The sequence below is a fragment of the Lepidochelys olivacea genome (assembly GCF_965140295.1).
Source record: "Lepidochelys olivacea isolate rLepOli2 genome assembly, chromosome: 4".
In the NCBI taxonomy this organism is placed as follows: domain Eukaryota; kingdom Metazoa; phylum Chordata; order Testudines; family Cheloniidae; genus Lepidochelys; species Lepidochelys olivacea.
The window spans coordinates 81013780-81039141 of NC_140414.1; the positions used below are offsets into that span (position 1 = coordinate 81013780).

The window sequence follows — 25362 nt, forward strand, 5'->3', positions numbered from 1 at the left end:
GTTACTCAGGTCAGCTTTGCAGAGCCAGTGTAGGTATGAGAGACGGAGCAAGATTCCATGCTGGCTTGTGCATCACCATCAGAATTGTGTAGCACTGATAATAGGGTGACCAGACATCCCAGTATTATCAGGACAGTCCCGATTTTAACCCATTTGTCCCACTTTCTGACTGCACATCAGTCAGAACACCCTTTGTCCCGCTATCAGGGAGGACTGCTCACCATCACCGCCAAAGTCCCAGGGCTGGCATGGCGGCGCTTCCTGGGGAAGCTCCCGGCGACTCGCACGCCCTCCTGCCCACCAACAGGAGTCTGCAGAGCGGGCGGCTCCTGGGCACAGAGGCGGAGGGGGTCTCCGTGTGCTGCATCAGCTCCCTCCTGCCCAATCAGAGCTGCGGGGGCCGGGCTTGCAGGCGCAGGTGTAGTGTAGTAAAGTGCTCTCTGTCGTAATGTGCTACTTACGGTGTACTGAGCATGCTCAGTTCATCTGAGCATGCTCAGTACATCTGCTGAAGCCACTGCCCTTCACCCTGCCCTTATTAGCTGTAGGATTCTGCGGACTGCTTTTGACAGGGGTTAAAAAGTGGCAAAGAAGGCGAATCGGAGCAGGGGGGTGGCCAGGGTCTGAGCGGGGGGGTGGAAATTTACTGGTCAGGGGGGTCAAGCAGCTGGAGGCAGCATTAGGAGAGGGGCTAAAGGGCAAAATCAGGAATGAGGCGGGGAGGAGGAAGAGTTAAGCCCAGGAGTGAGGCTCTGGCAGAGGGTGTCAGAGGGCAAAACCCAGCACAGGCAGGGGCACAGGGGGTAGCATTTACCCCAGTGGGACTAAGACACCAGTGCTTTGCAAAAATGATGGGGGGCAAAGGGGCTTTTTTTATTTCCCCTCTCAACATTGGCTTCCCAGGGCTGGGTTCTTAAAGGCACAGACATCCCAATGCCTAGTCAATGCAACTCCTCTTTGTCTTATCTAACCTACTGAGGCTATGTCTACACAACAAAGTTCAAAGCGTTGCCGCAGGTGCCAGTGCTCCTGGTAATCCACCTCAATGAGGGGATTAGCTCTGAGCACTGGGAGCCGAGCCTATCCACACTAGCGCTTTAAAGCGCTCAAACTTGCTGGGCTGGGGGGGGGTGATTTTTCACACCCCTGAGGCAGCAAGTTAGAGTGCTTTACCTTGCCAGTGTAGCTAATCCCTGAGATTTAATTCAGTGAAACATTTAACATATATCCCCTCAGAAACAAAGAATCCCTTATCACTGTATGATTGCAGAGTCTCCTAGCAGTTTCCCAAGTTTTTATCTGCTGCTGGGATTCCCTGAATTCCCTGAATTTTTAAATTTAACTTTTTCTTCTCATTTTAGAGCTGACTGAATTTCTGGCCTAGTGTCAAAACTTTGTTCTAAGTCAATCCACCAATGGGGATTGCAGTTTTGCAACTGTTATTTTGCCTTTCAGTTTAGCCCTTAGTGTTTTTCCTCATGCCATTGTGTACAACTTGATTCTCAAATATTCAATAAAGGCAGTATACTATCTCCTATAATGTCTTTCTTCCTGGAAAAAAAAATATTTTTGTAATTTTTGCAGAAAATTAGAACTGCCATCGTGGGTCAGACCAATAGTCCGCCTAATCTAGTATCCTGTCTTGTGACTGTGGCCAATGCCAGGTGCTTCTAAGGGAATGATCAGACCAGGCAACGACTCACTGAACCATCCAATTGTCCAGTCCCAGCATCTGGCAGTCAAAGGATGGTTTAGGGACATGTAGAGCTTGGGCCTGCATCCCTGATTATCTTGGCTAATAGCCAATGTACTTATCCCGAGGGACTGATCTAATTCTTTGTTCAACCCATTCATAGTTTTGCCTTTCAGAATATAATGAACACACATCTACAACCCTAAGATGCCTTTACAACAACAAGAATTCTAAAATCATGAGTTATACACCCTCGAGTCAAGAAATTTTAATAAATACATGATATCTTTTTTTTTTATGTGCCTCTTTGTTCCTGAGCCTGTAGGGTGCAGTAAGGCCAGTTCCAATGCCTTGAGCCTAAACACCTGTATGAATCTTAGTCTACCCTCATACTGTTCCTGTTACCTCTCCCAAACATTTAATATACCTAAGGCCATATCTACACTTTAAGTGTGTGTTAACTCAAGTTATGTCAGCATAGAGTCACTACGGTTACTATGTCTACCCCCAACCCTCTAAACCCACCTTGCCTCAGTGGCTACTGCCAATCATCATCTAGCCCCTGCTCACTGGGGCAGACTGCAGTCTGTAACGGCCACTCGTCATTAGCAAGGGGTTAGGACCTGCTGCCTTTGCCTATCCCCAGGCTGCCCCTCTGCAGCCGCAGTACTTTTTCATAGGCCTTCATCAAGACCTGCAGCCTGGGGGTTTACCAGGCTGGAGCTCCCCTTGCCCTTCCCCAGCACTGCTCCACTTCAGGTACCTTCCTCCCCTTCCCACTCCAGGGCTAGAGTGAGACTTCTCCAGCTTCTGGCCCACAGCCCTCTTATCAGGGCCAGCTGGGCCCTAATTGAGCTGGCCACAGCTGTGGCTGCTTCCCCCAATCAGCCTAGCTTGGCTGCTTTTAACCCGTGCTTATTGGAGTGGGGAAGCCACCCCACTACAGGCACAGACACAACTTATAGTGATATGCCCCGTGAGGGTTAATGTGTATAAATTAGGTATGTTGGCAACAAGAAGAAAGTCAAGGAAAGTGTGGGCCCCTTACTGAACGAGGGAGGCAACTTAGTGACAGAGGATGTGGAAAAAGCTAATGTACTCAATGCTTTTTTTGCCTCTGTCTTCACGAACAAGGTCAGCTCCCAGACTACTGCACTGGGCAGCACAGCCTGGGGAGGAGGTGACCAGCCCTCTGTGGAGAAAGAAGTGGTTCAGAACTATTTAGAAAAGCTGGACGAGCACAAGTCCACGGGGCCGGATGCGCTGCTTCCGAGGGCGCTAAAGGAGTTGGCGGATGTGATTGAAGAGCCATTGGCCATTATCTTTGAAAACTCATGGTGACTGGGGGAGGTCCTGGATGACTAGAAAAAGGCTAATGTAGTGCCAGCCTTTAAAAAAGGGAAGGAGGAGGATCCGGGGAACTACTGGTCAGTCAGCCTCACCTCAATCCCTGGAAAAATCATGGAGCAGGTCCTCAAGGAATCAATTCTGAAGCACTTAGAGGAGAGGAAAGTGATCAGGAACAGTCAGCATGGATTTACCAAGGGAAAGTCATGCCTGACTAACCTAATTGCCTTCTATGACGAGATCACTGGCTCTGTGGATGAGGGGAAAGAAGTGCACGTGTTATTCCTTGACTTTAGCAAAGCTTTTGACATGGTCTACCACAGTATTCTTGCCAGCAAGTTACAGAAGTATGGGCTGGATGAATGGACTATAAGGTGGATAGAAAGCTGGCTAGATCGTCAGGCTCAATGGATAGTGATCAATGGCTCCATGTCTATTTGGCAGCTGGTATCAAGCGGAGTGCCCCAAGGGTCGGTCCTGGGGCTGGTTTTGTTCAATATCTTCATTAATGATCTGGAGGATGGTGTGGACTGCACCCTCAGCAAGTTTGCAGATGACACTAAACTGGAAGGAGTGGTAGATACGCTGGAGGGTAGGGATGGGATATAGAGGGCCCTAGACAAATTAGAGGATTGGGCCAAAAGAAATCTGATGAGGTTCAACAAGGATAAGTGCAGAGTCCTGCACTTAGGATGGAAGAATCCCATGCACTGCTACAGACTAGGGACCGAATGGCTCAGCAGCAGTTCTGCAGAAAAGGACCTAGGGATTACAGTGAACGAGAAGCTGGATATGAGTCAACAGTGTGCCCTTGTTGCCAAGAAGGCTAACAGCATTTTGGGCTGTATAAGTAGGGGCATTGCCAGCAGACCAAGGGACGTGATCATTCCCCTCTATTCAACATTGGTGAGACTTCATCTGGAGTACTGTGTCCAGTTTTGGGCCCCACACTACAAGAAGGATGTGGAAAAATTGGAAAGCGTCCAGCGGAGGGCAACAAAAATGATTAGGGAACTGGAACACATGACTTATGAGGAGAGGCTGAGGGAAGTGGGATTGTTTAGTCTGCAGTAGAGAAGAATGAGGGGGGATTTGATAGCTGCTTTCAACTACCTGAAAGGGGATTCCAAAGAGGATGGCTCTAGACTGTTCTCAGTGGTAGCAGATGACAGAACGAGGACTAATGGTCTCAAGTTGCAGTGGGGGAGGTTTAGGTTGGATATTAGGAAAAACTTTTTCACTAGGAGGGTGGTGAAGTACTGGAATGGGTTACCTAGGGAGGTGGTGGAATCTCCTTCCTTAGAGGTTTTTAAGGTCAGGCTTGAGAAAGCCCTGGCTGGGATGATTTAGTTGGGGATTGGTCCTGCTTTGAGCAGGGGGTTGGACTAGATGACCTCCTGAGGTCCCTTCCAACCTTGATATTTTATGATTCTACAATTAGATTCCAGGGCCTTGTACCATCCAGAAACATATGCAACAGCGACAGGTCCTACTTTGCTAAAAAAGGGACATCTGATGTAGCTAATTGCTACAGATAGCAGCCTCAGGTACGTGTGGTGTGAGAAACTGCTGTCTGTAGGAATTAGCTTCGTCCGATTGCAGTGTTACAGGTAGCACATCCCTGCAGATGGCAGTTTCTTGTGTGTGTGTGTCTGTAAATGCTATCTGTAGGACCAGGCTACCTGCAGCAGTGTTAGGTACTACTTTGCTAAAAAAGGACATCTGCTGTAGCTAATTCAAGCAGTCTCACATGTAAAACCAAACTGATAGCTTTCTTTAACAGTGTAACAAGCCTTGTGGATGGGGAGGGAAGTGGTTGACATGGTCTATCTTGCCTTTAGTAAGGCTTTTCATACGGTCTCCCATGACCTTCTCATAAACAAACTATGGAAATGCAACCTAGATGGAGCTAAAATAAGATGGGTGCAAAACTAGTCGGAAAACAGTTCCAATAGTAGTTATCAGTGATTCACAGGTGGAAAGGGCATAACGAGTGGTGTTCTCCAGGGATCAGTTCTGGATAAGTTTCTATTCAAAATCTTAATCAATGATTGAGATAATGGCATAGAGAGTACAATTATAAAATTTGTGAATGATAACAAGCTGGATGCATACAAAATGGGAAATGACTTCCTAGGAAGGAGTACTATGGAAAGGGATCTGGGGGTCATAGTGGACCACAAGCTGAATACGAGTACTGTGGAAAGGGATCTAGGGGTCCTAGTGGACCACAAGCAGAATATGAGTGAACAGTGTAAAGCTGCTGCAAAAAAACAGATCACTCTGGGATGTCCGCTCTACTCCGCGCTGATTAGGCCTCAGCTGGTGTATTGTGTCCAGTTCTGGGCACCACATTTCAGGAAAGATGTGGACAAATTGGAGAGAGTCCAGAGAAGAGAGAGAGGAAAAAAGTAAGGTCTAGAAAACATGACCTATGAGGGAAGTAGCATCTTTTTACAAAAGCTGTTTCTTACAATCTGTACGTATAAATAACTACTACAGATAGCACATTTCTACACACACCAATTTCACATACACTATAGTGCAAGAAACTACTACTGTAGGCATTTGCCACATCAGGTAGCCGTTTACTACAATAGCAGTTTCTTACAATCTATAACATATCAGTAACTGTAGGAGATTATTACATGGAGCAGTTTAATACACTACACCGGCAGTGAGCAGAGAGCCCTCCCCCCCCACCCAACCCGACCCAATCCTAGGAGCCAGAGGGACCTGCTGGGTGCTTCCTGGGAGCTGCCCCAGGTAAGCACTGCTGGGACTCCCCACCTCGCTCCCGGGCAGGTCCCTCTGGCTCTTAGAGTCGGGGCGAGGGGGCAGGCGGCTCTCTGCGCGCTGCTGGCGCCTTCAAGCCCCACTCTACAGCTCCGTCAGCTCCCATTGGTATTTTTCCTGGCCAGTGGGAGCCACAGAGCTCGCACTTGTAGTGGGTGCAGCACGTGGAGAGTCTGGAGACCCCCCATGCCACTCTGACCCTAGGAGTCAGAGACCTCCCAGCAGGGCTGGTGACTGCAGCCAGGGAAGGGGGCAGGATGTGATAGAGTGAGTGTCTGGGAGATGTGTGTGGGGTGCTGGGCTTTGAGGGTGTGGAGGGCGCTGGGCAGTGGGGGAGGTTTGTGTGTTTTGGGGTACTAGGCAGTGGGGGCCTGTTGGGGGTGCTGGGCAGTGGGGGAGATCTTTGTGTGTTAGGGCACTGGGCAGTGGGGGTCTGTGTGGGGCATTGTTTAGTTGTGGTGGTGGGGCTGTGGGGAAAGGCACTGGGAGGGAGGGAGGAAACCTGTGCCCTTGGCCCCGTGGCTTCTGCTGGGGGCTGGAGCTGGGGCCTTGAGTCCTTGCCCCGTGACTTGTGGTGCGGGCTGCAGCAGGGGCCATACACCCCTCTTGCAGCTTCCTAGGGCTGTGCGCCCCCTCTCATGGCTCCAGTTGGGGCTGTGCACCCGTGGCTCTCTTTCCCCCCCCCCCCCCACACACCACCCCCTTCGCCCAATCAATGTGTCCTGATATTTCACTCTTGCGATCTGGTCACCCTAACTGGTAAGGAAATGTCAGGATTAGATTTACTTGCATGCTCTCCCTTAAATGAAACATAGTGGGGAAACAGGAAGTGGGCCCCGGAGGGTTCCTGGTGTATTCTGATGAGACTGAGCTGGTGTGGAGTGAGTGCAAGCTGCATTTGTTTGTTTTTTATATTAACTTTAATAAAACCCCAGTTTTAAATCCATCTCTGGCTTGGGAGTGTAACAATTGTTCATAATAGGATAAAACATCTCTGCAGCAAATAGAGTACGTGAGGTGCATATTATGGAGCGCAAGTGAGGGGATAAACTGAAGCTTTGCCCACTGCCTCTGGGCTGTGGAGTACTAACCATTGCTTCTACTGCCAAAAAAATGAGTATTAAAAATGACATACAATATATAGTTAAAATTATAGAATCCATGAATACAATATGTAGTCCAACGAAGCCTTGTATATCAGAGATTCTCCCTGGGTCATTTCCCCTTCTTTGCTATACTAAACCAAAAAAGCCAGCTAAGGAAACTGAACCACAAAATATACATGAAAGTAATATTAATAGTTTGACTTAAGGTGAAAAAATCAGAGTTAAATCTTTACGAAGTCTTTAATCAATCATGTTCTGTTAATATGAGACAAACGTTGGTTGATCTTACACACTATAAATGCTGGAGCTTCTGGATTTGAAGGGTTGGATATACGTTAGTGGCACTAAATAAAGGTTCCTGGAGATTATGTTGATTGCTCAATATTGCAAACATCCACTGAGTTCATTCAAAGCAAGATCAGACCCACTGTATTTTATAAATCACTATATCATGAGTAAATGTTTTAGGTTGCTTCAATAGCTTTCCATTAATTCCAGTGTCAAATTGTTATTTGTCTATGATTAGAGAAAGGTTCCAGGCATCATAAATTCTGTTCCAGCTCTGCCACTGATTGGCCGTGTTACGTAGGTCAAATATCTTTGCGCTCCAGTTTAGCCATCTGTAAAACAGGTATAATACCTGTAAAGTACTTTAAAATTCTGATATGAACAGTGCTATAGAAATGAAATAAAAGAAGTTACTATATGAAACACATTGAAATATTTTTAGGGGGGAGGGGAGGGGCTTAACTGAATATTGACATCTTTTCCCTGCAATTAAAATTTATATGGATCTAGCTTATTAAAGTTGCAAATACTCAGACTTGTTAAATGCAGTGGAAATCAAGTTGTAGTCTTTTAAGTATGGTAAGCTTCATATTCTTGTCCATTAGTGACTTGAGCTGCTATACTATGCAACTTAGCAATATATGCCATAGATATTAAGTGAGTTTACTGAAATTTGAGTATCTAAAATAAATTTGTGTATTTTTTTTCAGTTGGATCACCGATACAATGAATTCAAACTCCGGGCAATTATGTCTGAGCATAAGAAGACAATCACAGCAATAGCTTGGTGTCCCCACAACCCTGACATGTTTGCAAGTGCCAGTGCAGATAACTTAGTGATCATTTGGAATGTGGCTGAACAAAAAGCTGTTGCAAAACTGGACAGTACAAAAGGTATCTGAGACTCAGAGGTTTATTTCTTATACCTCTTCATCTTTGAAATAGCAGAAATACTCGCAATGTACTAAATGTTGAATGGTTGGTAGAGAAGGTTTTAGAAGTTGAACAGTTATACATGGAGCACAAAATTCTTTAGCCTCCCTTCTACTGTAGTTCATTGTAGAATATGATAAAACACAGTGTTTTTGTACATTGTTCTGAACTATATAGTAATTGCTGAAAAACTGAACTTTTCCACTCTTCTTACAGCAAAAGCAGCCTTTCAAAATGCCTTATACTCAGGGCACATTTACTTGTTTGTTTTTTATTGGCAAGTAAAATAGTATCAATTATCACCAGTCATCATAGTGAAATGTAGGCAGTTACGATTTATGACTTGGATGTGAATTTTCATGGCAGTTTTGCAAGGCTGAACACAAGTAAAATCTGGTCTACAACAAAGGCTGCTGTTCAGATGAGGCCATTTACTAATAATGATCACACTTCAATTCTAAATGGTAGGTTTTGGTTCAGTTTAGATAAACATCCTAACGTGCAGCTAGCTCTTCTCAAAAGTATGAAACTGTTCATCCTATTCTCTTCCAAATGTGTTTTCCAACAGGCTGAGTGTAATAACTTCCCCTGCAACAAGCCTGAGTTCCTTCCCTGCAACCAGCTAGTGCACCCCAGGTGCTTTTCTGCAAGCAGTTTCTCCAACATGTACCTTCTATGATCCTATACCTTTTCAAGTTCTGTTAGGTCCAGAAGGTCTGGCAGCCTCTCTTGGGTTTCTCAAACTTTCTGGTGCTCTGAGGCTTCCCATTTTGTTATTTTCTAGAATATATGGCATGCCTTTGAAAACCTTACGCACTGTGAGATCTAAAGGTCACATGAAAGCACAAGTAGTGGGCAGGGAAATCTGAATTGATTCAACTCTGATAAAAATTTTACTTTTGCTCAGGATATGGGTTAAAATCACTACTGGTACTTATTTTTTAAGGACCAGTTTATCAATCCTAAATAATTACTGGATTCCATGACTGACTTTGAAAGAGATGGTTTTCATATCCCATTTATGTACCTCCTGTGTTGCTCAACACTTCTATTTTCAGACGTAAAGGGTTTTAACATAAACAGTTTATTAACTTTACACTCATATCAGATATCTCTGATGCTACTGTTACTAAAATGTACCTAAATAAAATGTGCATGAGAGGCTTGGGGAAATGTAGATTATCGAGATTGTTCTTTGATCACACCTTTCAATCTAATTTTTATGATTATGTGGAGTATTGCAGTGTGTGAAATGCTGAGGTCAAACCTACAACTTGGGATACTTGAAGTTAGGTGCCTATGTCCATATTTAAGCATCTAAATAAAAGTAATCTGATTTTCAGAAGTGCTGAGCGCCTACAGCTCCCACTGATTACAAAACTTTAAAGTTTAGGTGCAATTATCTGCTCCTGTAGTCTTAGACCAGGTGTACACTACAACTTGTTTCGGTGTGAATAAGCCACTCCCTGAGTGACATATGTTACTCTGACCTAAGTGCTGATGTGAACAGCGCTATGTCATCAGGAGAACTTCTGCTGACATAGCTACTGCTTTTTGCAGAGGTAGGTTTATTATGCCAACGGGAGAGCTCTCCTCCCGTCAGCATAGAGTGTCTTCACCAGATTCGCTACAGGGGTGCAGCTGCATCGGTGTAGCTGTGCCGATATATCGCTTCTAGTGTAGACTAGCCCACTGTGATTAGAATTCCTGGTTTTTTTTCAAAACGTAAATACATTTTGTAAAAGTTTGCATGTAGTTTTGTTTTTTAACTGATTAATAACAGTTCATTACTCTTACTGTAAGGTAAGTAATTATGTAAGGATGAACATATAGCATATAGGAGCAGGCTAATCTCCAGTCATATACATAATGCCCTTTGGCACTAGTGGAAGGTAAGCATGTTTATCACAGTATAGTCTGCTGCCATGTAGTATATAAAATTTTCACTCTTTGAAAATGCGTAAGTAGAGTTTACTTTTATGCCATACCAAGTACACACAATTGCCTATGCTTAGACTGAAGTCTGTTAAATATTTTTAACATATTACTTTACTAGTAATTTAAGATCCGTAGCTTTTCAAGACCAGTGTCAGTAATGGGCTAAGAATATTTGATAGATAGCATTCTAAATTTCAAATGCTAGTTCTTACACTTTTTCTTTAAATGTTTCAGGGGTTCCTGCCTCACTTAGTTGGTGCTGGAATGCAGGTGATGCAGTTGCATTTGTTTCCCATAGAGGCCCATTGTATATTTGGACTATCTCAGGACCAGACAGTGGGGTAGCTGTACATAAAGAAGCACATAGTTTCTTGTCAGACATTTGTCTATTTAGATGGCATCCAAAGAAGAAAGGAAAAATAGTATTTGGACACACTGATGGAAGTCTTTCTATTTTTCAACCAGGTAAAACTGTACTTGATAAAATAATTATTGACCACTGAACGATTTTTGTTGTTATATTCTCTAGTTTAGATTTTATAAAAACTTTTATATAAAATTTGTTTAGAGTATAGTAGTGTTCCTGCTCACTGCATATGACGGAAATACATCTGATTAGCTCAAGAAAATTGAGAATCTTTTGTCTTTATATTTAATCCTATTTGGTTATCAAATCAACACTGCATCTTTGAAATGTGTATAATAAGCTGATTCTGAGGGTATGATAACAACCCTCTACTCTAAACTTTTGATCTGCCACTATACTGATGTTCGCCAGGAAGTTCTGATCTCCTAATTTTATTTATTTGGATTGTTATTTGTTGAATGTTCTAACTGTTTGAATGTTCAATCCTCTTACCTTTTTTTTTGCTAAACAAATCAGCACTTGTGAACCCAGATCTAAGATTCTGTATCCCATTAAAGCATAGTAGGGCAAAGAACTGTCCTTTTAATTTATCTGTAATGCACCTAGCACATTTTTGGATGCTTTATAAATAGCACAGTGTTGTATTAAATGCACATTCCTTAAAGGAATATGTGGAGATATCCTTGGGAGTTAAGTAGTTAATTCTCTTTTTCATATGTGCCTCACTGCTTGGTGAGGAAAGATGACCCTCTGTGATGACCAGTTTTGTGTCCCGGGGTATGTATTTTTCTCTTGCTCTGACAACTGACTTTGAATATTAGGGGAGGAAGAATCTCCTCTAAACCAGATGTTAGTTTTTGGACAATGCTAAGAACCATGCTAGAATTCTTGTATTTCTCCTGCTGCTGCTCTTTGTACCAAATTAGCACTTCCAAAGGCTATACTTTCTCTGATACTATGTGTTACTTCCAGGAGTGCTGTCTCAGCCTAATGGAAAGCATCAATAAAATGAAAATATATGATTTACTGTTGGGCCATGTACACACATGTGGGTTTGGCCAAAATGATTTGAAGGTGAAAATAGGAGTAGTAGATTTGGGAATTAGATATTTCAAGAATGTAAGAAACTTGCAAAGGTAAGTAGAACTCTGGCTAACATGGCGAACAATAATGTGAGTTTTTACCACTTGATGTTGTCAAAGTCAGATTCAAGACTCACTGAATTTGTCAGACCACTCTGTTTATTAGCAAAGCGCTTTGCCAATGCACCCAGATATATGTGAGCATCTCTCTTAGGCTCAAGCTAACTTATTTATACAAATAAGCCAAAGCCAATTTAACATAAGAGACAAAAGGAAGCAGAAACTGACAAATATACATACATATCTTATATGCATACTAACGTTTACCAATCTCCTAGCTCAGTAGGAGCTCTAAGTTAATTAGTTTGAGGACCCATTGTCTCACACTCCTTAATGTTTCTCTTCCTGACAACTATATTTCAACAAACCCTTCAAGTAGCATTTCTTTAATGAATTATAATTTCAATATAATTCATTCTACTTTTACAATGTCAGCATTATTCATTACTCTTGGGGAAATCTCAGTTCCCAGCAGCATAGAATTGACTTCAGATTAAACCAAGGGGAACAGTGGGGGGCAAAAATCCTAACTTGTTTCAAGACTGATCTTGATAAGTATTTGGAGGGAATAGTATCAGGAGATTGCCTACAATGACAAGTGTCCCATCTGTGACTGCTAGTAGCAAAAATCCCCAAAGACTGGAAATTGGGCCCTAGATGTGGAGGGCTCTGAGTTACTACAGATAATTCTTTCCCAGGCATCTGGCTGGAGGGTCTTACCGGGATGCTCAGGGTTCAACAGGTTGCCATATCTGAGGGTAGGAAGGAATTTTCAGCCAGGTCAGATTGGCAGAGACCCTGTGGGTTTTTCGCCTTCCTTTGCAGCATGGGTCATTTACTGATTTAAACTAGAGTAAATGATGGATTCTCTCTAACCTGATGTCTTTAAATCGTTATTTGAGGACTACAGTATCTCAGCCACAGGTGATGGGGCTATTACAGGAGGGGATAGCTGAAGTTCTGTGTCCTGCAATGTGCAGGTCAGACTAGATGATCATGATGGTCCCTTCTGGCCTTAAAGTTTGTGCGTGTAAACACAGAGGTACAGCCTACAGTTTTCTGATTAGGATTGTTTTGGTTTGAGTGAGATCATTATTACAACTTGGACTCATTCACTGGAACCTTTTTCTATAGAGTAAAATCTAGCAATTTTACATCACTCTGCTATATCTAAAATATAAATTCCACACTTTTGCATTCAAGCAGAGAATATAATTAGTTAAGTCTCGTACCCTGCAAACAGTTTAGCATGTGAGTAACTTTACTTACTGGAATAGTCCCATTATAGCAAATAGGACTACTCACAAGAGGAAAGTTAGGCTGTGCATAAGTGGATCAAACCCTAAATAAGAAGGTAAATACCAAATAGTTGCTAGGAAACCCTAATTAAGACAGTCTGAGCCAGAAGATAGTTTAGCTCTCACTGAGGATTGCTCTGATTTGAAAAATTTGCTTACAATAATAAATCTGAATATTTGAATTCACAGGATTTCTTGGATTTGCAACTGTGATGGCTACCATTGTATTACTATTATGACTTTGAAAAGAGAGAAATGGGTTGGTTTGTTTTGTTGTCTAAAAATGTAGCATAGAGCCAATAGCTGATTTTTACCCTTCTATTGATGCCACAAACGTAGCCTCCCCAGGTCAACACCACACTGACCTACAGATCCAGGCTTTTCCTGTACATGGTGGAATAGCTATAAATAGTTTCCAAAATGGACAAATTTTATGATCCATCCATCTCATAAAGAAATAGACTTGACCAAGCTCACCATCTACTGTAGAAGATAATACAAAACATAATAAGGTTATATACAAGAATGGTTCATTGATACCCTGAGATCTTGGAACTCTGAAACCAGTGCAACTGAAATTAATTTTCCTAAAATAAATATTGGAGGTGTGCTGAGTTGTTTTAATGAAAAGTGGTGCATAACCCGGCCATGACTGTAGAGGCGATACATAACTGTTGATAATGGGGGGGGGCATAATTTATAGGTTCTGTGGGGTATGTGACCTCCCCACAGAGGTTTTCAAACTGTGAGGTGTGTCCCCTCGGGGGGGGGGGGGGGGCAGAGGAACATTTGGGGAAGGGGGCAAGTGGTGACGCTAGGTGACTCAGGCCCCAAGCCCTATGCAGTGGGCTTGGGGAGGGAGCGCCACCTTCACCCCCTGACTCATCACAGTGGGCCACCCAGTCTGGGTTTGGGGGCAAAATCAAAAAATCAGGGAGGGGGCATGTTCCCCACCGTGCTTCCCCCACACGTCACCTCTGCATGGTTGGACTATTCTGTTAAAACTGATAAGTCCATTTTATTTTCCTTGGTGGGTGTATGCACACCCTGGCAATGCTGGTGGAATGGGAACTGATATGGTTTTTATCAAATCTGGATTCTGCAATTAGAAAAATGCACTCTATCAAGGCAAAGGTTTAATCAAACATGAAAAATGCTTAGTCCACTTGAATACAATGGCAGATTGGACTGCGACAAGGAAAAGAGAAGCTACAGGTAATTTTTTGCTATTTTTACATTTCACATTTATATTTTCATGTCCTTTTGCTGAGATTCACCTTCTAGTGTCAAATCAGGGGTCTAGACCCGAGTCCTGCACAAAATCATGTGTATAACTCCAAATCCTTAACCTATCTTAAAGCCTTCTGTTTAGCACCTATAAACTTTAAATCCCTTATCTTGAGGAAAACTCCAAAACTTGATGTGGTAGATCCAGCATACAATTTTTTTTACTGTTTTTATGATTTCAGTTTATTAATTTGCTCAATATCATTAATGAATTATGAATTTGATTATATTTATTTCATCATAACTTCCTTTTTCAGATGCCACAATTGCTGCTTTGGTGTCATCCTCACAAATCAAAAGAAAAATGTACTAATTAAAACCTTCACAAAAATGAATCAGTTTGCTGTGATAAATGAGTTGCTTCTGACAGGAGATCAAGATATAATAAACTTCAAGGACGTAGATCTTACTCTGAACAACTCATTAGGAATTTTCATCAACCTACTTAAGTTTACTGTAGGACAAGATTCAACATTCAAGGATGCTCTGAAAACCATTCAGAAAACTGTGAAGTACACTTCTGCTGAAATTCAGCATGGAATAACTGATATAATGAAGAAGGTTTTGAAAGATATTGTTGAAGCTATTCAGAAAAAATAGCGATGTTAAGTTCTTCTGCCTGAAATGTGACACTACAAAGGCTGCTGTTAATGTAGAAAATGTGTCCACTGTTTTACACTACTCTGTTGAGTTCAAAGCCAAAAAGAGATTTATTGGAGTGGTCCGATAACATGGCCTCACTGCTGAAGATATTACACAATACATTTTGAAAGACCTTCATGAACTGTCTTGACCCTCAAAATACTTTGTTCTTGCTTTGATGATGTCAAAGTTATATCGGTGTGCAAAGGAGGTGTTACAAATCCTTTTACAAGAAAGATTAAACAAGCAAATACACGCACTGGTTGAACCACCAGCTACATCTGGTGGTCTCTCATGTGTCTGACAGGAACTCAGCAGTGGCTGGCTTGTTCTCAAACTGTAATTTTCTATATAGTTTTTTTTTCACAGGCATGAAATGAGTATTCTGTATAAAGGCTAGCATCTGCAAAGACTCATAGAAGCAAGATGGACTGGTCACCTGAAAACCATAGAAATAATTCACAATAATTTGGAAGAGATTCAGAGTATTCGTCGGACTTTGTGAATGAATATGGTGCAAGAGGGATGTTGGAAGTTACACAATCACTCAAATTCTTGTTCTTAGCTGAGGTTATGAGAATGATTTTGAAGGTTTTTGCTCATGTGAACAATTAGTTTCAGAAGGAAGTAATGCACCCTGCTAAAGGAGTTTAATTGATTACTATTGCCCGTGAAGAACTTCTTCAAACGTCTCTGTCTTGTTGACTTTTTCCCAGACATTTGATCAAAGTACCATGTTGTGAAAGATGTGTGTGATGAAGCATCAACATTAAGATGTGCCCCAGAAGAGCCATGGTATTGCCCACAAAATTTCAAGAGTCCATGGTCACTGAGCACTTACCAGAATTCCAAAGTGTAAATGAGCATCAGAGGTCCCAAATTTGACAAAAATTGATCGATGAAACCAGTGAATTGCAAAGGAGATTTTCTGAGAAGAATTCCAAGTTATACAAAAGGTTGCCAGCAGTCTATTTCACCAGCTCTCCAGATATCTTGAAATTGGAATCACCGTGTGCTTTGATTTACTTGCTTGGATTAGATACTGAGAAGGTGACAGTTGAAATGGCTGTATTTAATGCACTGGTAGAAGAGAGAAATTGCAAGGGATTTTAAAAAAGAAAAGGAGTACTTGTGGCACCTTCGAGACTAACAAATTTATTTGAGCATAAGCTTTCGTGAGACTAACACGGCTGCTACTCTGAAACAAGGGATGTTAAGTTTCAGAGTAGCAGCCGTGTTAGTCTGTATTCGCAAAAAGAAAAGGAGTACAAGTGGCAGCTTAGAGACTAACCAATTTATTTGAGCATAAGCTTTCGTGAGCTACAGCTCACTTCATCGGATGCAGTCAGTGGAAAATAGAGTGAGGAGATTAATATACACCCAGAACGTGAAAAAATGGGTGTTATCATGCACACTGTAAGGAGAGTGATCACTTAAGATGAGCTACTACCAGCAGGAGAGCGGGGGGGGGGGGGAAGAGGAGATAGTGATAATCAAGGTGGGCTATTTCCAGCAGTTAACAGGAATGTCCGAGGAGCAGTGGGGGGTGGCAGGGGGGAATGCTCAAATAAATTGGTTAGTCTCTAATGTGCCACTAGTACTCCTTTTCTTTTTGCGAATACAGACTAACACGGCTGCTACTCTGAAACCTGTCATTATGCAAGGCACTGCATTTAGCCGTATGGAGTGGAAATCTATCAACTTCATGAAAAAACTTGTACAGATACAGACAGACATCATCTTCCTTTCCAAATGCGAACAGATGGACATCGTACCAAAAGGACTGAAGGTAAAAAATCCATTACAATCTACATACCACACAGACTATGCTGACAGATTGTGCTACATGCTCTCAAAGAAACTGTGGAACCACCTGATCAGCATCCTCTACAGCAAACGGGGAAAGATTAAAAATGAGCTCTCAAAACTGGATACTCTCATAAAAAAACAACCTTCCACACAAACTTCCTCGTGGCTGGACTTACTAAAGCTAGATAAGCCATTTACAACACATACTTTGCTTCTCTATAAAAGAAAAAGGACACTAAACTATCTAAACTACTACATGCCACAAGAGGCCACAGCAATGGTTCCCTTAACCCACCCAGCAATACTGTCAATCTATCCAACTGTACTCTTAGCCCAGCAGAAGAATCTGTCCTATCTCAGAGCCTCTCCTTCTGCCCCTCCACCCCCACGAACATGATACAGTTCTGTGGTGACCTAGAATCCTATTTTGACGTCTCCGACTCAAGGAATATTTCCAACACGCCTCTTAACAACATACTAATGCACAGAGATCTTCCTACCACCACTACAAAAAGAAGGATTCTAGGTGGACTCCTCCTGAAGGTCGAGACACCAGACTGGACTTCTACATAGAGTGCTTCCACTGACGTGCACGGGCTGAAATTGTGGAAAAGCAGCATCACTTGTCCCATAACCTCAGCCGTGCAGAACACCATGCCATCCACAGCCTCAGAAACAACTCTGACGTCATAATCTAAAAGGCTGAAAAAGCAGGAATTGTCATCATCATGAATAGGTCGGAATATGAACAAGAGGCTGCTCGGCAGCTCTCCAACACCACTTTCTACAAGCCATTACCCTCTGATCCCTCTGAGGGTTACCAAAAGAAACTACAGCATTTGCACAAGAAGCTCCCTGAAAAAGCACAAGAAGAAATCCGCACAGACACACCCCTGGAAGCCCGACCTGGGGCATTCTATCTGCTACCCAAGATCCATAAGCCTGGAAATCCTGGGCGCCCCATCATCTCAGGCATTGGCACCCTGACAGCAGGATTGTCTGGCTATGTAGACTCCCTCTTCAGGCCCTACGCTACCAGCACTCCAAGCTATCTTCGAGACACCACTGACTTCCTGAGGAAACTACAATCCATCGGTGATCTTCCTGAAAACACCATCCTGGCCACTATGGATATAGAAGCACTCTACACCAACATTCCACACAAAGATGGACTACAAGCCATCAGGAACAGTATCCCCGATAACGTCACGGCAAACCTGGTGGCTGAACTTTGTGACTTTGTCCTCACCCATAACTATTTCACATTTGGGGACAAAGTCAAATTAGTGGCACTGCTATGGGTACCTACATGGCCCCACAGTATGCCAACATTTTTATGGCTGACTTAGAACAATGCTTCCTCAGCTCTCGTCCCCTAATGACCCTACTCTACTTGCGCTACATTGATGACATCTTCATCATCTGAACCGATGGAAAAGAAGCCCTTGAGGAATTCCACCATGATTTCAACAATTTCCATCCCACCATCAACCTCAGCCTGGACCAGTCCACACAAGAGATCCACTTCCTGGACACTATGGTGCTAATAAGCGATGGTCACATAAACACCACCCTATACCGGAAACCTACTGACCGCTATTCCTACCTACATGCCTCCAGCTTTCACCCAGACCACAGCACACGATCCATCGTCTACAGCCAAGCTGTACGATACAACCACATTTGCTCCAACCCCTCAGACAGAGACAAACACCTACAAGATCTCTATCAAACATTCGTACAACTACAATACCTACCTGCGGAAGTGAAGAAACAAATTGACAGAGCCAGAAGAGTACCCAGAAGTCACCTACTACAGGACAGGCCCAACAAAGATAATAACAGAACGCCACTAGACATCACCTTCAGCCCCCAACTAAAATCTCTCCAACACATCATCAAGGATCTACCACCTATCCTGAAGGACGACCCATCACTCTCACAAATCTTGGGAGACAGGCCAGTCCTTGCCTACAGACAGCCCCCCAACCTGAAGCAAATACTCACCAGCAACCACACACCACACAACAGAACAACTAACCCAGGAACCTATCCTTGCAACAAAGCCCGTTGCCAACTGTGTCCGCATATCTATTCAGGGGACGCCATCATAGGGCCTAATCACGTCAGCCACACTATCAGAGGCTCGTTCACCTGCACATCTACCAATGTGATATATGCCATCATGTGCCAGCAATGCCCCTCTGCCATGTACATTGGTCAAACTGGACAGTCTCTACGTAAAAGAATAAATGGACACAAATCAGATGTCAAGAATTATAACATTCATAAACCAGTCGGAGAACACTTCAATCTCTCTGGTCACGCGATTACAGACATGAAAGTTGCGATATTACAACAAAAAAACTTCAAATCCAGACTCCAGCGAGAGACTGCTGAATTGGAATTCATTTGCAAATTGGATACAATTATCTTAGGCTTGAATAGAGACTGGGAGTGGATGTGTCATTACACAAAGTAAAACTATTTCCCCATTTTTATTTCACCACCACCCCGCCCCCCCACTGCTCCTCGGACGTTCCTGTTAACTGCTGGAAATGGCCCACCTTGATTATCACTACAAAAGGTTTTCTCCCCCCCCCCGCTCTCCTGCTGGTAATAGCTCATCTTAAGTGATCACTCTCCTTACAGTATGTATGATAACACCCATTTTTTCATGTTCTGTGTGTATATAAATCTCCTTACTGTATTTTCCACTGAATGCATCCGATGAAGTGAGCTGTAGCTCACAAAAGCTTATGCTCAAACAAATTGGTTAGTCTCTAAGGTGCCACTAGTACTCCTTTTCTTTTTAAGGGATTTTAAGAAGTTCTTGGTGCTGCCAAGAGATTAAAGGAGGCTTTCCTGTCTATTTTTGAAATGTCTATAGTGGTGTTGTTAGGAGCATCAGCTGCAGTTTGTGAGAATTCCTTTTCTTGTTTGAAAAGAATTTTATCACACCAAAGGATGAGCATCACCCATGACAGAAAGAGAAACCTAATTCTCCTGTCTTAGGAAAGTGATTTGAGTTAAGAACTGAATCTGAATGCCTTTGTGGAAGAATTTAGATGCCATTATCCAAGGAGATTTCAACTTTAGTTTCATGAACAGTCTTTTAGGTACACCTCACTTTCATGTTAAGATCTATATTTTTATATTTCTGAATCTTTGAATGTTGGAATATTTGTTATACTGAACAATCACATAAATATGTATCTTATTTTTCCTTATTTCATACAAAGAAAATAAAAAAAAAATAATCCTCTGACTGAGACTATGGTTTTCACTAAGTACATGAACTTTTGAAGGCAAGCACAACAGCACCTCTTGTCACGTAGTCCTCTACCCCATGTCAACATGCTAGCTATGGGCCTGAGATGAACTAACAGAAATGTATATCAATTTATGCACCTAGTCACTGTTATCCAGTCTGACGTGTATTATTTGCCCCGGCAGCAGCAGCAACAGGTGGTGTTTAATTCTACCACATAAGTACCATACACTTCTAAGTTATAGTGTGAATTATTTTAATACTCAGAGAAAAATGTTCCCCAGTGAACAGACGTTTTGATTCAGTTTTTTAATGCTAATTGAAGTAGTTTTTGTTCTACATCAGTCATTAAATGAAATCCATCAGAGGGATAACAGATAGCTTTTAGTGTTTGTCAAAATGTGACAAATTAATGGCATTCTTAGTTGTCAAAATTCAAAGGTAGATAAAAGCTGAATAACTTTAGAGATAATTAATTAATTCATTGTTTCTAGGGAAGTAGCACAGCATGTTTGTTTGTTTGTTTATTTTGACTAGGATACCATCACTTTGGAAAAAAAAAAGATTTGTATTATCTGTGAGTGGGATTGTTTTTTTGTAATATCAAAAATCAGCGCCAGCTTTCCATAATATTGGATAATGACTATCATAACACAAGTTACTGGGCTCACTGCTGGGGTAGATGAGTGATATTTGATGAACTGATATATACTGGATGTCAGTCTAGATGATGTAAGGGTCCCTTCTGGTATCATACTCAGACTTTATTTGTTATTTATCCACTCTTGAATTTGAACAAATGATGTAACAAATATAATTGACCATTTACATTTGAAAAAAAGATTATTACTCTGATTCATTATCACTGTCTTTCTCTGGGTTTATATCACTCTTCTTTTCTTCGCTCATATTTTATTTTGTTTATGCAGATGTATTTACCTAAAACTGGCTTGCATCTGGGGCCTGATGCTGCAAACCCATGAATGAGGGTTTGCAGGATCTAAACCTGTAAACACGAACAGCCATTTCACTCTATTTTTTCCATTATTAAGATAAAAAGGAAGCAGTGGAAATGTCTGCTGGCGTCAGAACGATATTTGTTAGTAAGTGCAGCAGAGGATGTACTACTAGCTTCCGTAGTACAGCCTGTGGAAGAACCTACAGAGTGTGTTGGGGAAAAATATGGATGGTTTGCCAGCCTAAGCAGACACAACAAAACTATGCATAAATCACTGTGATTGAGAAACACTATATCTAATTTAAGGTGGTCTGTTGCCTTTTGCTTTTAAAGGTTCTAAGAGTCAGAAACATGTCCTAAGACCAGAGTCTCTTGAAGGGACAGACGAGGAAGATCCAGTGACAGCCCTGGAATGGGACCCTCTGTCGACTGACTATCTTCTTGTTGCTAATTTACATAATGGCATTCGACTAGTTGATTCTGAGTCTCTCTGCTGTATCACAGCATTTAATTTTCCTAGTGCAGCAGCATCAGTTCAGTGCTTAGCTTGGGTTCCTAGTGCTCCTGGAATGTTTATTACTGGAGGTAATCTTTTCTTATTGTTTATTGTTGAATGGTTATAAATATAGCATTGAATCTCCAAAATAAGTACTCATGTTTAATCTTTTTTATACCTCTGACTTTAATGTCAATAGAAACAGAAATATTTTAACATATTCTAGAAAAAATGAATGCATAAAAACGAAGCAAAGAAAATGACTCCAAACAGTTTTCCATATTTTGTATCTCTTTTTTCCATGAGAACAAATGACAGAGGGTTTATGGCCAGAAACTTTCCTGTTTTTTATTTTAATCCCTATAATGTTTTCTTGATGCAAGCAGCTTTGCCATGAGTTTATCAGCATGGATTACAATTGGCTGGGGGATGGGCCTTCCCCACTCCCCCGCTTCCATTTCTGTTGTTTTTGGAGCTCACTTGTTCCAATCCTTTCTCCTTTCTGAACCTGAGAGCAAAGGGGAAAATGTGGCTGAATTGTGGGAGAATTGTTGTAGTAGTAGAGAGAGAGGAAGAGTGAATGAGAGAATATTTTATGCTGTTTTGATAGGTTTACCCACTGTACTCAAAGAATGAACATCTCTAATTTAAAGTAATATTATTGTGAAGATGAGAGAGCCTGCTTGTAACATTGAATTAAATGTATAATCTTAAAATAATGTTTCACTTTTTGATTAATTGGGTGCTTAAATTATGTACATTGTTTATGCAGAAAAAACATTAATAAATGGAGCTCTTTTTTTTAAATCTCAGATTCTCAGGTTGGAGTGTTACGTATTTGGAATGTTTCACGCACAACACCTATAGATAATTTTAAATTGAAGAAAACGGGATTCCATGGTTTACATGTGCTCAATTCTCCTCCAAAGAAAAAGTGTAAGTATACATTTTATTATTGTAATTCATTGCAATGGGTGCAAGTTAAAATAATATAGTCCTTTCTCTTTGTGTCTGATCCTGTACACCCTAAGCAAAACTCCCTGCCTTTGGATCTACTTCTGCAGTCCTTAATCAAAACAGCCATTTACACCAATGCATTTTTGGGCAGACTAAGTGCTATCAAATCAAACCTTTTGTTAAATTCTTTCTTATTAGGCACAGGCAGTCCCTCATGTAGGAATACTACAGTCTTGCTCCCAACCCTGGTGAAGTACGATATACGTTCTCTGTTTATAACAGATACCTCATAACAATATGCAAAGTTTGTAGCCCCTTAGAATAGCTTTATAGAGAAGGAACACAGTAAACAAGGTGAGGCAAGGTTGGTGAGATAATATCTTTTATTGGACCAACTTCTGTTGGTGAGAGAGGCAAGCTTTTGAGCTTATACAGAGATCTTTGTCTGGTTACACTTGACGCTGTCTGGAAGCTTCAAATCTTGTCACTCACACCAACAGAAGTTGGTCTAATAAAAGATATTACCTCACCCACCTTGTCTGTCTAATATCCTGGGACCAACATGGGTACAACAACATTGCATACATGTAAAGATGTGTAATGCAAGTCGTGTATTGATTCCAGTTCTCTAGCCTTAATAGATTAATAGTACAAAAATCAGAAAAGACATTTTGTTGAACACATAATCTCTTACCATGAAAGAGAGAGACTGAAAGGGAAGGTTACCTATTAGCATGTCATCCACTTTCTCCCTTTTATTCTATGGATTCTTCAAACGTCCTAGAACATGTTTTTGCACTCTTTCATCAGCCTAGAGACAGTATTTTGAGAATGTAACTAGATTGCTGTTGCATCAAATTTAAGCTTCTTACCTCCACCTTCAAAGCTCCATATACTTATCCTCCCTTGTTCAGCACACATTGTTCCTGTCCTCTCCACACTGTTGACTTTCCCACTCTCATCTGCCTGTTTATCAATTTGTCCCATACTCATCTCCCTGCCTTCTTCTATGCAACCTCTATGCATTGTACAGCTTCCAAGTTACCAAGGCATAGACCCATATTTAAGTTCCTTTTAGAGACCCACTTCTGCCCTACTACAGAGAATGAGTCTAATTATCTTGTTGTTCCTGGTTCCTCTAACCTCTTCCTAGCTGTTTGTTTTTCCTTAGACTATGAAATCCCTTCTTGAATGTCTGTACAGCACCTAGCAGATCTTGGGCATTTCCAAAAACAAATAATAAAGATGCTAATATTAGCCTTATTTAACTCCTGTTCTTCTGTTTTATGTCAGCCACCATTTTTCTACCACCAGTACCAATTCCTGTCACTTTTGTTACTGTTACCTTGATATTTTGAGGGACGCTATCAACTTAAATTTTTTGAAGAAGACTAATTTTCAAAAATTGTGGATTCTGACACAGCACCCTTTAAATGGTATAACCTGTTATTTTTTAAAAGTTTGTTGAATATTTTTCTAAGGGATTTCTCTTCTCCCCTGTTGATGTTTAGAAGGGTTTATTGGGAGACGCACAATATCAGATATACTCAGGCCCACCCTCTCACCATGGAAATCTTCCTACTTGTCAACGTTAAATAGGCAAATGAATTTTACAAGCCCTGATGTGAAGTGATGTAATTGCTACTTGTTTTTAAATATGAAAAAAAAACAAAATATGTTAATATGTTTATATCTTTGTATTAAGCACTTTCATCACATTCTCCTACTAAAAATCATCATACATCATCTACCAGTGAGGCCGTTCCACCCCCAACTCTAACCCAAAACCAAGCATTCTCTCTTCCTCCTGGCCATGCTGTCTGCTGTTTTATGGATGGTGGAGTGGGACTGTATGACATGGGAGCCAAGAAATGGGATTTCCTTAGAGATTTGGTATGTCTCCTTTGCCTGTCCAATGTTTTGAATGAAATAATAATTATTAATATACATACAGCATTTTTATGCACAATAATCAAGGACTGAGCATAGAGCCTATAGTGTAGTGTGCAGGCAAATCAGCTTCCATAAATAAAAAGGAGCTGAAGATTTAGAAACCTTATAATAACAGCTCTAGAATGTTGAACTTAATTCTTCACTACAAAGGAAGACTGCCAAATAATGTAGGGCCCAACTTTGAACTACCTTAAAACTAATATTATTTAGTGAGGGAAATACTTCATATTTTAAGTATCAGTTTAACTCTTCCCATCTCCCCTCCTCTCTCACCTCACAAAAAAAAAGAAGTATTACTCCTTCAATAATGGATGAAGAAAAGGAGTATAATAGTTATGTGACCCTTTTTATGCTGCATGTCAATTATCCAGCTAGCACATGCTGAAAATAGTGCTGATGAGTTCACTGATGATGCTCTTAATAAACAAGGAGATAAAAAATGCAGTGTCATGTTGGATTTAAGTAAAAAACTAAAAAGGAGTATTGAGGAAAAAACAGTCTACTCAAATGAAAAACCCTTAGCAAAGCAGGCAAATAAATATTGTTTTCAAACATCTCATAGTGTGATCCTGCAGTCCATATGCAAGCAAAGCATCTAGTGAAACCAGTGAGTTATGTCTGAGTAAGCACTGTGAGAGAACCTATGAAAATGTCATAGAGAAATAGAAAGTAACACAAAAATGTAAAACTACTAACATTACTTCATAATGTCTTTTTTCAATGATCAGGTAAGAATTAGAATTAGCAAAGCAGTTTCATGCAGCAAAATGTTGGGTCACACTGAGGGTGTGTTTGCAATGGGAAAATTCAGAAATGTAATTCTCTACTGCAGAATTACAGCTCCTTTGGTAACAACCTTGGAAGCTGTAGGATAGATAAGGCACAGGCATTTTTACTACCAGGTCATCTAATCCTGGATTATGGTACGCCACTGGTGGAGAATTACAGGTCTGGGATATTAGAAGTGTAAACAGACATTAACTGTGTATACCTTAGCTCATCCACCACTGGAGATATTCCAGGAGTTTGGTGGAACTTCACCACTTAGTGTTAGTGATTTTGTTAAAAATGGTTTTAATAT

At 41.4% G+C, this 25362-nt stretch overlaps 1 protein-coding gene across 2 annotated transcripts in view; it reads left to right on the forward strand.

Annotated features, from left to right (window-relative positions):
- Nucleotides 1-25362, forward strand: part of WDR17 (WD repeat domain 17) — a 114800-nt gene that overhangs the window by 46472 nt on the left and 42966 nt on the right. For both annotated transcript variants that reach the window (XM_084627230.1, XM_084627231.1), the window contains 5 exons: nt 7941-8124; nt 10336-10566; nt 21209-21460; nt 22185-22307; nt 24034-24221. In XM_084627230.1, coding sequence (XP_084483356.1) covers nt 7941-8124; nt 10336-10566; nt 21209-21460; nt 22185-22307; nt 24034-24221 — 978 coding nt within the window. The remainder of the gene's footprint in view (nt 1-7940; nt 8125-10335; nt 10567-21208; nt 21461-22184; nt 22308-24033; nt 24222-25362) is intronic.